The sequence below is a fragment of the Chelonia mydas genome, chromosome 16, assembly GCF_015237465.2.
Source record: "Chelonia mydas isolate rCheMyd1 chromosome 16, rCheMyd1.pri.v2, whole genome shotgun sequence".
Classification (NCBI taxonomy): Eukaryota; Metazoa; Chordata; order Testudines; family Cheloniidae; genus Chelonia; species Chelonia mydas.
In genome coordinates, this window is record NC_057857.1 from 7,948,630 (window position 1) to 7,964,399 (window position 15,770).

Sequence of the window (15,770 nt, forward strand, 5' to 3'; positions counted from 1 at the left end):
ATCGGAAGGAACGACACATGCACTTTGATGGGTGCTAAATTAATAATAACTAGTCAGGAAAAAGACCTCGGCAGCATGGTGGACAGTTCGACGAACATCTGCTCAATATGCAGCGGTGGTTTAAAAAAAAAAAGGGGGGGAACAAGATTTCGTGTAAAGCCAGAAATAGAGCATAGCCCCTAAATTGTTCTACAGCTCAACTGTATGCCCTCACTCTGAGCTCACCCTTCAACTCTCCTCTCAGAAAGGATACCAGCAGAAATTGAAAACGGCCCCAGAGGAGGGCAAAAAAGATGACTAGCATCATAGAAAGGCTTCCAGGCAAGGACAGAGTAAAAAGATGAGGACTGTCACATTTAGAGAGCAGACATATGAGAGAGGACATGGCAGAGGTATCCAAAATACTGAATGAGATCGAGAAGATAAGGCAGGTGCTCTCACTTACCCTTTTTCATAAGAAGAGAACAAGAGACATTCGATTAAATGGAAAGGCAGTACATTCTAAACTGATCAAAGGAAATCAGTTGGGATCCTGCGCACGATCTGTGGAACTCCGTGCTACAAGTTAGCACTGAGGCTAAAAAACTCAGTCAGCTTTAAGACGGGATTAGGCATTTATAAGAGCTAAAGGCACAGTACTGTAACTCAGCCAACCTGGGTTCTAGTCTCAGCTCTGCGCTTGGCCTACTGGGTGACCTTGAACAAGTCACCTCACCACCGTGCCTCAGTTTCCTCCTCTGTAAAAGGGGATAAAGATACTGACCTCCTTGGTAAAGTGCACTGGGATCTGTAGATATAAATTATTTTACATCCATATAAAATAAGTCCCAGAGTTTTTCATGAGTAGACCGCCAAGTGCTTTACAAAGGTCAGAATCATTAGCCTTACTTTACAGATGGGAAACTGAGGCACAGGGAAGTGAAGTCATTTCCCAAGGTCACCCAGCAGGCCAGTGTCAGAGCCAGGAATAGAACCCATATCTCACAATTCCCAGGCCAGGGCTCTAACCAGTAGACCACAGTGCCTCTCCTTCTATAGTTAAAACTAGAATAAAAAAGAATCTGTAAGGGCTACAAGCCCTCATGCTTCAGGTCCTGAACAAACCAGTAGCTGGTGGGGGTAAGGCAGAAACTTTCCTTGCGAGCAGGTTATTCCATAAGTGTCCAATGTCTGCTACAGATATAGAGCCCCAGTCTCTTCCTACGTGCAACTCCCCTGGAGTCAAACCGGGGTAAAGCCAGCATGAGTTGAGAATCAGGCCCAATGTTTTCTGAATTCTGTATAACTGCAGGTGTGTTAGAAACAGGTCCTGCATCTACCATCTCTGCAGAACCACCCCATCATGTGCTATTGCAGCTGAGGGCATCTGACTATTGTCTCTCTCCAGCAAACAGGTCCGATGCAGTAACCCACGCCTCATTCATGCAGCCCACATGAAAATGGCACTTTCCAGCAAGTTAAGAGTCAGACTGTTACAGCACCCACAACAGGGGCCCAGTCAGCAAAGACAGATGCAGCTGCTCCTCTTGGCTGGACCATTCCCCCATTCTGAATACCACCTCCTCCCTTGCATGGCCTAGCAGAGGGGTAGGCAACCTACGGCTCGCGTGCCCAAGGCGGCACGCGAGCGGATTTTCAGCAGCACTCACGCTGCCTGGGTTCTGGCCACCGGTCCGGGGGGCTCTGCATTTTAATTTAATTTTAAATGAAGCTTCTTAACATTTTAAAAACCTTATTTACTTTACATACAACAATAGTTTAATTATATATTATAGATTTATAGAAAGAGACCGTCTAAAAACGTTAAAATGTATTACTGGCACGCAAAACCTTAAATTGGAGAGAGTAAATGAAGACTCGGCACTCCACTTCTGAAAGGCTGCCGACCGCTGGCCTAGCATCTTGCATCGAAGAAACCCAAAGTGCTTTGACAAGAATCATCATCATCCCCAGGCAGCAAGAATTTCCCATCATTGATCTCATGGTTGCAGAGAGGGTTGCTAGGGTTAGATTGTTGATTAATGAAATGTCAGATAAACTAAGCTCAAACGGCTTTATTGACCAGAGAAAGGGTTAATATTTTACCCAGTCCTGTGAAGCAGTTTTCAATCTGTGACTGCTCCAAAGGGTGAGCTTCATTTGAGTTATTTGTATAGGGTGCTTGTTTACAAAAAGCAGGAGATTAATATACCTCACTCCTTTTTCGCCTCTGTGTTCCATACAATACCATTCCGGATGCCAGTAGACCATAAAGTACAAATAGTATTAGACCCACAATGTGAACTACTGTTTTGTATTCCAGTGCCTAGCAACATTCATATATAATACTCCGGAGAGGATCCCACATGCACGTACAAAAAAACCCAGCCTTGAACAATTTAACTCCTCAGTAAATTTCCACAATATAGCTTAACATAAATGCAAAAGCATGCAGGAAGTTTGGTTTCTAGCTCAGCATAAGCATCCTGGTTCATTTTATAATACTGGCTAACAGGATGGTGGTAAAACACCTGTAGCAGCTGATGTCCTGCATGGTTGCAGCCCCACCACCTGTGGAGCTGCTAGGAAGAAAGGGCTGGTGTAGACAAGGCCAGAGACTCACTCCAAACCATACCAGGAGTCTGAACTTGGGTCTCCTACCTCCCAGTCCCCTTTGTCACTGAGTAGAGCCCACTAGGACATCAGTGTTGGCAGTACAAGGGGAAGAAGAAAACCAATAGTTGTAACATAGCCTCTGAAAGGCAGGGATACAAAACAGAGCTGGTGACTGGTGGCCTGGAATCACAGCTCGCCACATTTCTGTATGGCTTCCTGCTGCCTTTCCTGGGAACAGCAGCAAAGGGTTTGGTGCAAGAGGCTCATAACAATCATTGGCCCTTCTCAGATTTGCTCTGTTCCCTCCTCGGCTTTCCCCAGTGGAAGGTGCTCCAGGATCAGGCGCTGAGTTTCTACGCTGGCTCTGGAAGCAGATCAAGCTGAATGTGTCTAAGTTGGTGGGATACAGAACCCAGGCCAGCTGGAGAAAGAGCTGCGGATGGGGTCAGGCAGACAGCAAACCTGGCAGCCCCACTGCTTTGTTAGAGTGAGTTTAACTCACAAATGTCATGAGTTCTGATGTTCTCAGAGAGCAGAATTCACAAATCCCCTTCACACTCCTCTGGCTTTACACCAGTGTTCAGAAAATTCCTAACCGCCATAGAAACAACTAGGGTAAATTATGCAACAGCCTAACCAGCTAAGACAACAGCACGTCGGGGTGAAGAAGCCTTGAATTAAATGTGCAGTGAGCATCATCTCCTGAGCCTCTTTAATGCACTGAGCAATCCATACTGGAATGGAGTTTTGCTGCTAAAATAAGGAGTGTCTATGGCACTGCAGTACTAAAATGATGAACATTCAAGTTCTATCAAGGAGTTTTATCGCAATTATGAATCTTTAATAGTTTTTCATATCAAGTATTAAATTTTCATATTTTTTTTGTACAAGACAGATATGCAGTTTTAATGAGCCATCTGATAACTATTTCATAGAGGTCCAAAATACCAGCAAGCCCTTTCCATAATAAGGAGTCTAGGGAGGGGATCAGACAAAGGAAATGAAGGAGAACTAGCACCACGATTAGATCTCCAGGGCAGATGCCTGTGGTGGGATGCAGCACAAGGAGTTTGTGCTGTTGTAACAGCGCCTTAGGATGACAGGAGAACACAGTCTTAGCCAGCAGTTTCTGGTACTGTTTTGTGTGGGGTCCAGCAGAAGGGACACTAACTTGGACTCAGAAGACCTAGGATCTTGTTGTCTCTGCCACTGACCTGCCGTGTAACCTCTATCAGCAACCTCTTTCACCTCCTGCTTGCCCTTTGGCTATTTAGCTTATAAAATATTCATGGCAGAAACTGTTTCTTACTATGTGTTCTGTATAGTGCCTACCATCATGAGGCCCCGATCTCCATTAGGGCCTGTAAGTGCTATTGGAATAATAATAAGAGAGGAGAAACTACAAGCAAAATACACCTATCAGTTACAGATCCTGTAAAATAGTTATTGATGAAAAGCAAATGATGGAATACTTGGGAAAACTGAGCATACACAAATCAATCAGCCTGCATGATACACATTTTTTGCCAGGGATTTTACTAATTAACACCAATAACCATTTTTCATAAACCAAGGACAACTAATGACCGGTGAAGGGAAAATGTAGTACCAGGTTTGGTTTTGTTTTTTAAGTTGATCCTGGCAATTACTGGGCTGTAACTCTAGCTCCTACAAGGGGAATAGAGGCAGAAATAAGAGGAGAAGTATTCAGAGAGAAAAATCACCGCAGTGGACATGGTGGGACAGATTTTCAAAGGGCTCATCACATTGGGTGTCAACACCGGGAACTACTGGGAGCTGAGCACTTTTGAAAATCTGCCCCAAAATATTGGTGCTGAGCACCACCCATAGAGGGCAATGGAACCAGCAGCAAGAAGCAGGATGAGTTCATAAAGAGCAAATCTTGCTGGACAATCTTGGTGGCTTGTTTGGAGAGAATTGCAAGATGACTAGATGAAGGGAGGTGCAGTGGCTGGAATATAGATGGATTTCGGTAAAGAATTTGACACTGCACCTTGAAAAATTAATTCAAACTGGCTTGGGGAGGAAGGCAGCCACGTGGACTGAACGCGAGCGAAAAGCCTGGAAACGGAAAGGTAATGCTAACTAGCATTTAACTGATCTGGGAGCAAGGTGGCTAATGGGATGCTACAGGTGTCAGTGTTAGGACTGGCCTCATTTAACATCATTACTATACCAGAAGATGAAGGTGAAATGACATTAATATTAAACTAGAAGGAGTTGCAAACCGCAGCCAGGATAGAGAACTAATACAAAGACCTAGAGAGATTCAAAATATGGTCAGAAAAGAAAAAAAAAAGAATCAACTTGGACGAATGTGATCTAATATATAAGGGCATATAACCGGAGACACCGGATGCAATCAGTGGGAGGCAGTAATATGGAACAGACCTAGGTGTGATGGTGGATAGCAAATGAGACCAATGCACTTGTCGTCGGGCACATGCAAAGGCATCTCATTGCAGAGCGGGGAAGTCAGAGCCCCTCTCTATGGAGCTGGTCCAGTGCCCATTAAAACCAGCGAGAGTCTTTCCATTCACTGCACTGAGCTCTGATGAGACTCTGTATGCCGCGGCTGACCAATCACACCTGGAACACGTTCTGAGGCTAGTACCTCTGAATTGCAGTAGGATTTTAATTAGCTGGCAGTGGGCTTTCACCGAATGTTTTGCATTGTCCATGTAAGGATCAGGAAGCCTTTAACGAATCTTGCCCCTGTGAGTAAGTAGTATTTCCATTGGGCTTTGGGGGTACCCGAAGCACAGAGAGGCTAAGGATGATGCTTTTAAGACTAAGAAAGTACAACGCCCACTGGCTCCTTGGCGGCTCAGACAATGTTCAGCTCCTTTGAAAAATCAGGCCATGGGAGCCGAAATTTACACATTTAAACCCCTATTTGTGCTCTCCTCATTTGTTTATTGTCTCCATTGGCTGCTCTTCACCAAATACTGTTTGTCTGTAAGTGACTTATCCCAGGTCAAACTGGGAACCTGTGGAAAAGCTGGGAATGAAACCCACATCTCCTGAATCCCAGTCTAGTACCTTAACCATTAGGCCATCCTTTAGATGGCTGATATTTGTTGGCTCCTTGGGTGAACACTTAATAGGACTGGAGTTAATGATTCACTTATAAAATTATCATTCACCATATTAAATATAGCTGAGGGCAGATAACGTAGTTTAATATGCATAGAGATAGCCGGTAATTTAGGACCTTATCCAACGCCAATTGACGTCAGCTGGAGTCTTTCCATCAACTCCAACAGATGTTGGATCATGCCCCTAGGGAACAGAAGTCTTTCTATTTGCCTGGTATAACCCGTTACTTGGAAGGACTTGTTTAACTTCAGTTTCTTTCCGCATCTTAGAATCAGGTCTCTCTGTGCCTCTGCCCATCTTAGCTTAGGGAGTATGCAAATACATTCTATAGTATCATTTTACGTGGATAATAACAAGACACAGAGACCCCTTTCTGTTCCTCCCGCCACCAAAGATTTCCAAATTTACAGCTTGCAGTGTACGGAAATCAGGGAGAAGGAACTATATACAAGGATGCAGACCCTGGTGTTCAGCAAAGCGTCCGGCTTCTGGCACACACAAATCAGTTACAGGAAAACAGCACAGCGAGGAGCAAGGCATAAAGAATCAATAAGCAGAGATGTAATGTGAAGACAATGCTCGCGGCATGAAGCCTTGCATAGAAAACACTGCCGCCTCTTAAATCCTCACTGGCTAACGTGGAAGAAAATAACACAGGATTAGACAGTGCATTTTTATAGAAGTGTCTTCAATTATTTCCTTCCCTCCACCGCCTGGGAGATGAAATGGTAGGTGGAGAGAGAATGCTGTGTATTATAAATGGAAATAATCCGAGAGGGTGATAATAGAAGGCTGTATTCTTATATGGCTGCTATTATTTTTTCCTATACGTATTTCCCTTAGCCCAGATGTTCCATTAGCTGCTCTGGCCTTCTGGCTGAGCTAGGGAAAGTAGCAATTTTTTCTGGGTGGTGACGGGGGCTGGTTGGGGGAGCTTGGTGGAACATGGAGGCATCGATTATGAAAATAATCTCAGGGAATGGGCACCAGTTCCCCTCCCTCTCCTGCCATTAATCTTGCAGTGTTTACAAGGGGAAGCCTGACAGGTCGGTGCTGGGGACACATAGGTTTGATCTCACCTCAGCCCAGTGACTTGCGTTATGTCCGAAGGCAGCCCCGGGTGGCACGTCTGTTTTCTCTTTACTTTAGGGGGGGAAATGCAGCTGCTGTGCAATGGTAAATATGAGTGGGATAACAGTGCTGCCCTTCCATTTCGTCCGCTACGGAGCACTGTTCCCGCTGCCCCTCATGTACATGAACTAGGGGAAGTGTCAATGTCTTCCCGGGGCCAGGGGTGAGCCTTTAACTCAAAGAACAGCTGTTTAAAAAGTTCTGACATGTGGGCAGAGTGGTTCCAAAGGGAGAAGCCCACAATCCCAGAGGCCATGTGACAAGGGTGGTATAAACACTGAATAGAATGGAAATGGTCCAGCACGGGAGGTCTGTAGGGCCAGCTGGGAGTAGAAAGACTGAAGGAAGATCAGCTCTCAGTCTTTGTAAGGGATCTACCTGGCCCCCAACACTGCAGTACTGGAGTACCTCGATCTTTAATGGGTTTATCTGCACAATACCCTGTGAGGCAGGGCAGTGCTATCATCCCCATTGTACAGATGGGAAACTGAGGCACCAACAAGTTGAATGATTTGCCCAAGGTCACACAGGAAGCCTGTGGCAGAGCAGGAATGGAACCTGGATCACCCCAATCCTGGATGAGCCCCCTAACCCTTGGCCCATCCTTCCTGTCCAGCCTCCACTCTCAGGCAATTTAGCACACGCTGCAGTAGCGTCAGAAGGGCAGTGCCGTGAGGATGTGGGATTAGCGCTCCGCTGCAGAAAGTTTAGCAGTGAGGTAGTGGGAGTCATTTGCCAGCCCATCACAGGGGCAGTGGGATCAAGGTGGATTACACCTTGATCCCTGATAATCCAGGCCTTTGTCTATGTCTTGAGGGAACATAAACAGCAGATTACAAGGAGTTTGTTACCCATCAGCCCTACACTGAAGCAACAGATACAGTCTTATCAATAAATTTCCAAGGGAACCCCCCACAACACCTTACCCTCAGTCGCTGCTGAATCGCTCTGAACCAGAGATGAGGAGCACGAAGTTGCGACCCTGAGGAGATGGGCCATTTACAGAAAAGCCAAACAGAACTGGGTTATTTTGAGCAGCACAGCCAGAAATTACAGCCCGTAAACCTGCTTCTGAAACACGCTCCCAATCAGAGGAGCTAAGGACTATTCCAGAGTCCAGTGGGTCTCTTTACAACTTTACAATTTTACTGTCTGATATTACATCATTTTCTACCGCATCTGCCCCCAAAGCCTGAGCCATCAGCTGAGCTCCTGCATTTCCCCTGCCGAGACCTCTCTCCTGGCTAATGACTGGGCTCAGGGAGTCCTTCGAACCAAGCAGAAAAAAGACCTTGCCTAATGCTACCTCAACAGTGACCGTGCACCAACCCCTGGGCATGAGGGCAACGCAGCTGCAGAGAGAATGCCATGGGAGATGCTGTGGCAGATCCTCGGAGAGTCCTTGTATCGCTGAGAAAACCCTGAAGCAGGTGTTGGTCCTAACAGTAGGAATTGAATACGGAGATGCGGAAGTGGCCAGAAGCAGATGTAAGCGGCATCAATTTCGGCTGCCCGCAGACGCACGCCGGCTCAGCCCTGCATTTGCCACCTACGGTGCCGATTGTTAATGGAGATTACTCTTGCAAATGTCACTGAAGCGGAAGGAACCCAACACAGACATAGTGTCGTGCCAGCTGCTGCTACTGCGAACCCAGGCCCTCGAAACCCGACATCACTGCAGCTAATGCAGACTCCCAAGGAAGTACCGAGAGGAAGAAGTTCAAAACTGCAGCTCCAAGCGGCTAGCAGTGGCAGGTTTCTTTGATCAGGCTGGAATGAGAAAGATGCACTGGGTGGGGGCATCAAAGCCGGTCACTTTAATAGGAAAAAGTCTCTTCTCTTGCAGCATGGGGAGGCGGGACAGCGAGACTTGCTTTTCCCTCCAGATGCCCAGCTTTGATTGCCGCCTAGGATTTCGACGCTGGGCTCGCTCCCAGCCCAGCTCCTAGTGGCGAGACTTCCATTCGGATTGGAAACAAGGTCACACGGGTCGCCACGTGGAGTGCACTAGTGCCGAATGGCAGGTGCCGCCTGCTCTGGAGGGCTGAGTCCGTTGTGTACAGCGCGCCTAATGGGATGCTACAGGGGTCAGTGTTAGGATTGCTGAGGTGGACTCCGAGAGGCCCAGGGCAGCGGCTGGGTTACCGCGTCGGCAGCACGAGCACTGAGACCCACATCGGTTTGAGCTCCTGCTCTGTAAATGCATTCCCAGCTCCCAGATGAGCCCCAAACCTACCCCCCCCACACACTTCCGCGCTCGCATCTCACCTTCAGGCCGGTGCTCTCCGCTTCCGAGCCCTTATCCACGCCGGTGATGTAAATGCCCAGCGCGTATTCTGCTCCTCCTCGGATCATGAGGCCCAAGGACTTCCCTTCGTTCAGCACCAGGTTCACCTGCGGAGAGGGAGAGCTGGTATTTACGGAGCCCTGGAGACGTGCCCGATACTTTACGGGTGCAGGGAAGAGGCACTGCCCCTACCCCAAGTCTGGGACAACATGGTGTCCAACCGCTGGCCATCGAGGCTGGTCCTGGCTCGAGGGAGATGGTGTTTAGAAGACAGCGTGTACCTAGAATCGGAGAATCTGGCTGATTATGAACTGAAAATGTGCTCCTTGTACAGGGTCTGAATCAGCCCCTTTGCTATGAGGAGGAGAGAGGGGGCAACGCCTCCCCAGCCCCTCCAGCCATCTCCCCTGCAGCCCCCGAATGGTTCTGGTGTGATGCGGGCGCAGTCTGAGCCGCGGCAGTCCCTTCCCTGCTACGGCAGTGCTGCAGCGCCCCACCTGGCTGCCTGCTGCATTGCAAGGGAGGGGAGTGAGTCATTCCAGTGCAGGGGTGGCCAGCCTGGGGCTCCGGAGCCCCACGCGGCTCTTCAGACGTTAATATGCGGCTCCTTGTCTAGGCACCGACTCCGGGGCGGGAGCTACAGGCGCCAGCTTTCCAATGTGCCCGGGGGGTGCTCACTGCTCGACCCCTGGCCCTGCCACATGCCCTGCCCCCACTCCACCCCTTCCCGCCCCCTCCCCTGAGCCGGCCGTGCCCTCGCTCCTTCCCTCCCTCCCAGAGCCTCCTGCATGCCACGAAACAGCTGATTGGTGGGACTGCTGGTGGGTGGTAGGCGCTGGGAGCGGCGGGGGGCGGGGGGAAGCTGATGTGGGGGCTGCTGACGTATTACTGTTGCTCTTTGGCAAGGTACATTGGTAAATTCTGGCTCCTTCTCAGGCTCAGGTTGGCCACCCCTGTTCTAGTTGCTCCTTTTGCCGACTTTCCTGCCACGCTAGCGGAGACCCGAGGAGAGCAGGATGGCGAGAGGCTGGCTCCAGGGCGAGGGAAATAGCTGAAGGATTGGTTGTGGGCCCTTGCCATGTTTGTGTGGGTGATTATGACAAACAAAAATAGCAAAAAGACGAAAGGTCTCTCCAACCTGGAGCATGTGGTATCAAGTAGAGCCTGCCACATTGCAGCACTAACATGTGTCAGACCTGACTGCTCTGGATCTGAAAAGTCATTATGGAGTCCAGAGCATATTCCTCTGCTGGACCAATCTTAACCCCAAATCTAGGGAGCAAAGCTGCATATCGGAACAAATCTGATTCCACTGAATATCGGTAAGGGAAACGGAGAGCTCTTGTTCCTGTTTCCTTCCAACATTGTCAGGACTAATTGCCCGTTTGCCTGAGGGCTGGCCAGTGGCTAGATAGTCAGCGTAACATTTTCAGAAAGCCCCAAGGATCTGTGGGGTCCAGTGCTCCAAAGATATCCACCCCAACCGGTGTTGCAAAGCATGTCTAAGTTGAAGGTATTGCCATTCCTTCTTTGGGACCGGTTGGAATTTCTCCCTCAGGAGAGGAAAAGGCACAAAGGAATCATTTTCAGTTATGTGCTCAAGATCCCCTTCGTAATCCAGCACAGAACAGGTTGATGGGCAATTAAAATGTTCGCATTACCCCAAACTGAAGGCTGAATGTAATAAAGGGTGACATTTAAACTTAGAAGCAACCAGATATCCGGATTTCCTTGCGGCCACAACTGTGACTGATTTCTCCTCAGGGAAACAGGAGAAGTCTGAGTTTAGGACAGATGCTAGTGCAGAGGTGGGCAAACTACGGCCCACGGGCCGCATCCGGCCCATGGGACCATCCTGCCTGGCCCCTCAGCTCCGGCCGGGGAGGCTAGCCCCCGGCCCCTCCCCTGCTGTCCCCCTTCCCCCGCAGCCTGAGCAAGCCGCGGGGTGGCCCGCCGCTCTTGCTGGGCAGTGCGACGGCATGGCTGGCTCCAGCATGGTAAGGGGGCGGAGAGTGGGGGGTCCCAGGGTGGCAGGCAGGGGACAGGGAGCAGGGGGTGGTTGGATGGGTCAGGGTTCTGGGGGGGCAGTCAGGGGACAGGGAGCAGGGGGCAGTTGGATGGGGTGGAGGTTTTGGGGAGGGCGGTCAGGGGACGAGGAACGGGGGGGGGGGGGGGTTGGATAGGGCGCGGGAGTCCCACGGGGGCCAGTCAGGGGTGTGGATAGGGGTTGGGGCAGTCAGGAGACAGGGAGAAGGGGGGGTTGGATAGGGGGTTGAGTCTTGGGGGGCAGTTAGGGGCGGGGGTCCCAGGAGGGGGCGGTCAGGGGACAAGGAGTGGGGGGGTTGGATGGGTCAGGGATTCTGAGGGGGGCAGTCAGGGGGCAGGAAGTGGGAGGGGGCAGATAGAGGGCAGGGGCCAGGCTGTTTGGGGAGGCACAGCCTTCCCTATCCAGCCTTCCACATAGTTTTGCAACCCTGATGTGGCCCTTGGGCCAAAAAGTTTGCCCACCCCTGTGCTAGTGGGAGCGGGGCTACAATTTCTCTTCCATGCACAGCCAGGCTGGGGGCCCGGGGTGTCAGAGGGTCAGCCACGGTGTCAGTTGGCTCAAAATTGAGGCTAGATAGTAAAGGCCAAGATTGGGCAGACCACAGCCTTTGGATTGAAAACGCAGCTTCATTTGGTCAAAGGATAATCTGGCAACAAGCCCACATGCCCCACAGCCTTTAAAAAGCTGTTCATTCTGGAAAAACAAACAAACCACAGGGGGAATATGAACCATCAAGGAGCTAAGAACAAATAGAAGTTTGAAGAGGACATTCATCTTTATTATACTAACTCAATCCCAAGTGATAGGGGGAGGGCCCGCTGTCTGTGTAAATCCAAAACCAGCTGTGTGATAAAAGGATTGAGATGCATTTTGCCTATTTCTTTTATGTTCCTAGGAAAGAGGACTCCCAAGTACCTGACTTGCACCTGCTGCCAGCAAAAAGTGTTACCCAAGAGGTGGCAACATGCACCCATCTAGAGATACTGAGCACCTCCGACATGTGCCAAGCCATCGATACCCTGCGATTTCCCCAACCAATTCAATAGTTTGTAGAATCTGTGGGGGATGGCCTGAAGGGGTTTGCTGATGAATAAAGGTAAATCAGCATAGAGGCATATTTTTGTCTCTCGGAGCTCTATTTTATCCACTAACACTCTAATTTTTATTGCCAGAGGCTCTTAGGCCAAATCAAACAGGAGTGGAAACAGCCCTGACTGCTACCCAAGAAGGGGAGACATAGTGATTGGTTAAGACACAAGAGGTAAGACTGGAGTACAGAAGTCTAACCTGGAGCAAATTACAGCAACAAGGGAAACAGAAGATAGTGCTGATTAGAAGCTATTTGCCGGTAAGTCTGTCTTTTCGTTCACTGTTTGTACAGCACCCAGCACAATGGGTTTAAATCAAAGGCCACCAGGGCTCAAATCGAGCAGCTGTTATACTTTCCCAAACTTCCCCTGGAGAGACTGTCCACCCTTTGACAGCTCAGATCTAGGTCTTGCCGGACACACATCACTACGCACACAAAGGGGCACATGGCTGTGACCGTCCCTCCTAACGCAGCCCACAGAAGCAGAGAAGGAAGATGTGCAAATGGAGTGAGACACTGCTGGAGGAGTACCTGAAACAGGACTGCCTCTCTGCTACTCAGACACCTCAAGGAGCTGTTTTACATCCTGCATGCGCTTTTGCTGTACCACAGGCAGGGTACGATTTGCCCTGGTGAGGGTGCAGGGGAGATCAGAGCGAAAGCTAGCCCTGAAGAATCTAAAAAGCTCTGGACTTGCCAGGAGCTCTGCCTGGGATGAGGATCAGTCCAGTATGCACGGTCTGGGACCCAAGTTATGCAGAAAGGCAGAGGCAGGCTCTCTGGAGACCTCTGAGTAGATTTTCAAAATGGGGGAAAGCAGGATTTACATGGATACCTGCTCTACACTGGGAAAGAGTTCAGAACTTAGGGACCACGATGTAAACATTGGGGGGTTCGGAGTAAATAGGGAAAGAAATGCAGACGTGCTGCATCCAAAGGGTAACACCATCATGGAGGTAGCTCCTGAGAAAGTGACTCAAAGAAAGAGTGGGGAAGAGATCAAGAGATGGCGGCATGTGTTTTGTGGGGGAGGAGACTGAGGGATCAAGTAAACAAAAAAAGCAAAAACAGAGAGATGTAGGCCCTTGACTAGGACTCAGGAGATGTGGGTTCAATTCCCAGCTTTGCTACAAAAACCCTGGGCAAGTCATTTAATCTCTCGGTGCTTCAGTTCCTGACTTGTAAACCAAGGAGAGTGATTCTGACTTTTCTATTGCTTGTGGGCTCTTTGGATCAGGGCCTGTCTCTAACTATGTGTTTGTGCAATGCCTTAGGGCAAGGGAGAACCTCCTCGATTGGGGCTATCGAAATACAAATTCTTGACACACACCCAAGGCTGGTTCAAACAGCCTTTGTCTCCCCATTCCAAAACCGCCACAACACCCTACTAACTAATAAATGATGGAGAATAACCACACTCAACATACAGCAGTATATCACCTCTCCTTCAAAGCTCTCACAGCACTTGACACTTATTAATTAACCCCCCTGTGAGGTAGGCAATGATTATTGTTACCCTCAGTGTATAAAGGGGGAAGCTGAGACACAAAGAAATAGTAAAAAGAAAAGGAGTACTTGTGGCACCTTAGAGACTAACAAATTTATTTGAGCATAAGCTTTCGTGAGCTACAGCTCACTTCATCGGATGCATTCAGTGGAAAATACTTCAAGTTTGAAGTGAGCTGTAGCTCACGAAAGCTTATGGTCAAATAAATTTGTTAGTCTCTAAGGTGCCACAAGTCCTCCTTTTCTTTTTGCGAATACAGACTAACATGACTGCTACTCTGAAAGAAATAGTGTAACTTGTCCAAGGTCACACACCGAGTCAGGAATAAAACTGGGAAGAGAACCCAAGAGTCCTAGCTCTCACATTTGCTTGTTCCAGATACGCTTTCTGAGCCGGAGCCTCAGCTGGCAGAAATCTGTGTAACTCCACTGACTTTGATGGAACTGGGCCAATTCACAACAGCAGAGGATCTGTCCCACTGCCCATGTTCTTATGTAAACATGAGATTACAAATGAGTGACACGCTTTTATACGGGTTATGAACTAGACTGAGAGTTCTCTCTCCCCTTTATGCCAGCACATAGCCTAGGAGTCAGACAGAAGCAGTAGCTACAAAGCTGCTCCAGGTGACCTCTTCTTCCAGAATGACACAATAAAGGAACAGCAGGATGAAAAGAGGCCCTCAGAAGGGTGGGGAAGGCCTTTGGATCAGAGCTCCCTGCAACATCCCAAGCCACTGTTAGTGAAACAAGTACTGATCTGCAAGGAGGGAGGGATAGCTCAGTGGTCTGAGCATTAGCCTGCTAAACCACAGGTTGTGAGTTCAATCCTTGAGGGGGCCATTTAGGGATCTGGGGCAAAAATTGGGGATTGGTCCTGCTTTGAGCAGGGAGTTGGACTAGATGAGGTCCCTTCCAACCCTGAGATTCTATGAAAGCAACAGCCATGGCTTCAAGGCAGAGATGAATTATGCAGTCAGTAATCTCTTCCTTTCTCCCATACAAATGTCTGTCCTGCATATTAGGGAGGGGAATTACAAAGCCTGCTCAGAAATACAGGGGGAGCCACCAGTCAATGTATTTCAAGCCCATCAGGCATTCTTATAGGGCCAGATTTTCACAAGACCTCTGAGCCAGATTTTCCAAAGGCTCAGTACCCACAGTTAGATCCAGATTGTCCAAAGAGCCAGCAGGTACCTGGTGTGCTGAGCTTTTAAAATCTGGCTCACAGGTGCTGTATTCCTTCTGGGCCCTGGTCTGGTTATGGTACTCTATTGTGTACACCCATGAGAGACATTGCCCGGGACTTAACTCTGTGTTTGCTCAAGAACAAGCCAGGGCTTCAGGATCCCCCTGGACATGTGTGTGTTATCACTAATGAATAATACAAACACGGACTCCACCCTGCCCAGGGACAGCTGGCACACATGCCGCAACAGACAGGTGTTAATTACTTTCCACAGACATCTGGCAGCATCATTATCAGGCAAACGTAGGGCTGACATTTCCCCCCTGCCATAAGCTGACACACTAGACCGTGGAGCTGCTTTTACAGAGTTTACAGTTATACCCTATTTTCCCATAGCCTCTCAGATAGTCACCCTTAATTTTTCCCCTGAACATTCTGCTCTAAAAGTTTGTCTACATGGGGACAATCAGGAAAGTTAATCTGAATTAACTAAAGTGGTGAATTTAAAATGGATTAGTAAAGCCACATCAAACCCTTGTATGGATACCCTCATTCAGAATGAAAGTGGCCTTAAATCAGTTTAGTTTCCGGAGTGTTTTGTTCTCATATAGACGAGCCCTAAGGGCGGTAGGAAGATTGGGTTCAGTAGAAGACAGGAGGCCAGGTCCCCGCTACAAAAGTTTGTTGACATAGGTGCGTCAGTCAGGGGTGTGAGAAAACCACAGTCCCTACCCGACCTGGCTATGCTGGCAAACCCCCCAGTGTACATGCAGTTATAGTGATAAAAGAGTGTGTCAGTCAGCGT

The 15,770-nt window shown here is 48.8% G+C and overlaps 1 protein-coding gene across 4 annotated transcripts in view; it reads right to left on the reverse strand.

The window, feature by feature from the left end:
• WHRN (whirlin) overlaps positions 1 to 15,770 on the reverse strand; it is a 107,751-nt gene that overhangs the window by 48,167 nt on the left and 43,814 nt on the right. For all 4 annotated transcript variants that reach the window (XM_043530434.1, XM_037879920.2, XM_037879919.2 and 1 more), the window contains one exon: positions 9,115 to 9,240. In XM_043530434.1, the coding sequence (XP_043386369.1) occupies positions 9,115 to 9,240 (126 nt within the window). The remainder of the gene's footprint in view (positions 1 to 9,114; positions 9,241 to 15,770) is intronic.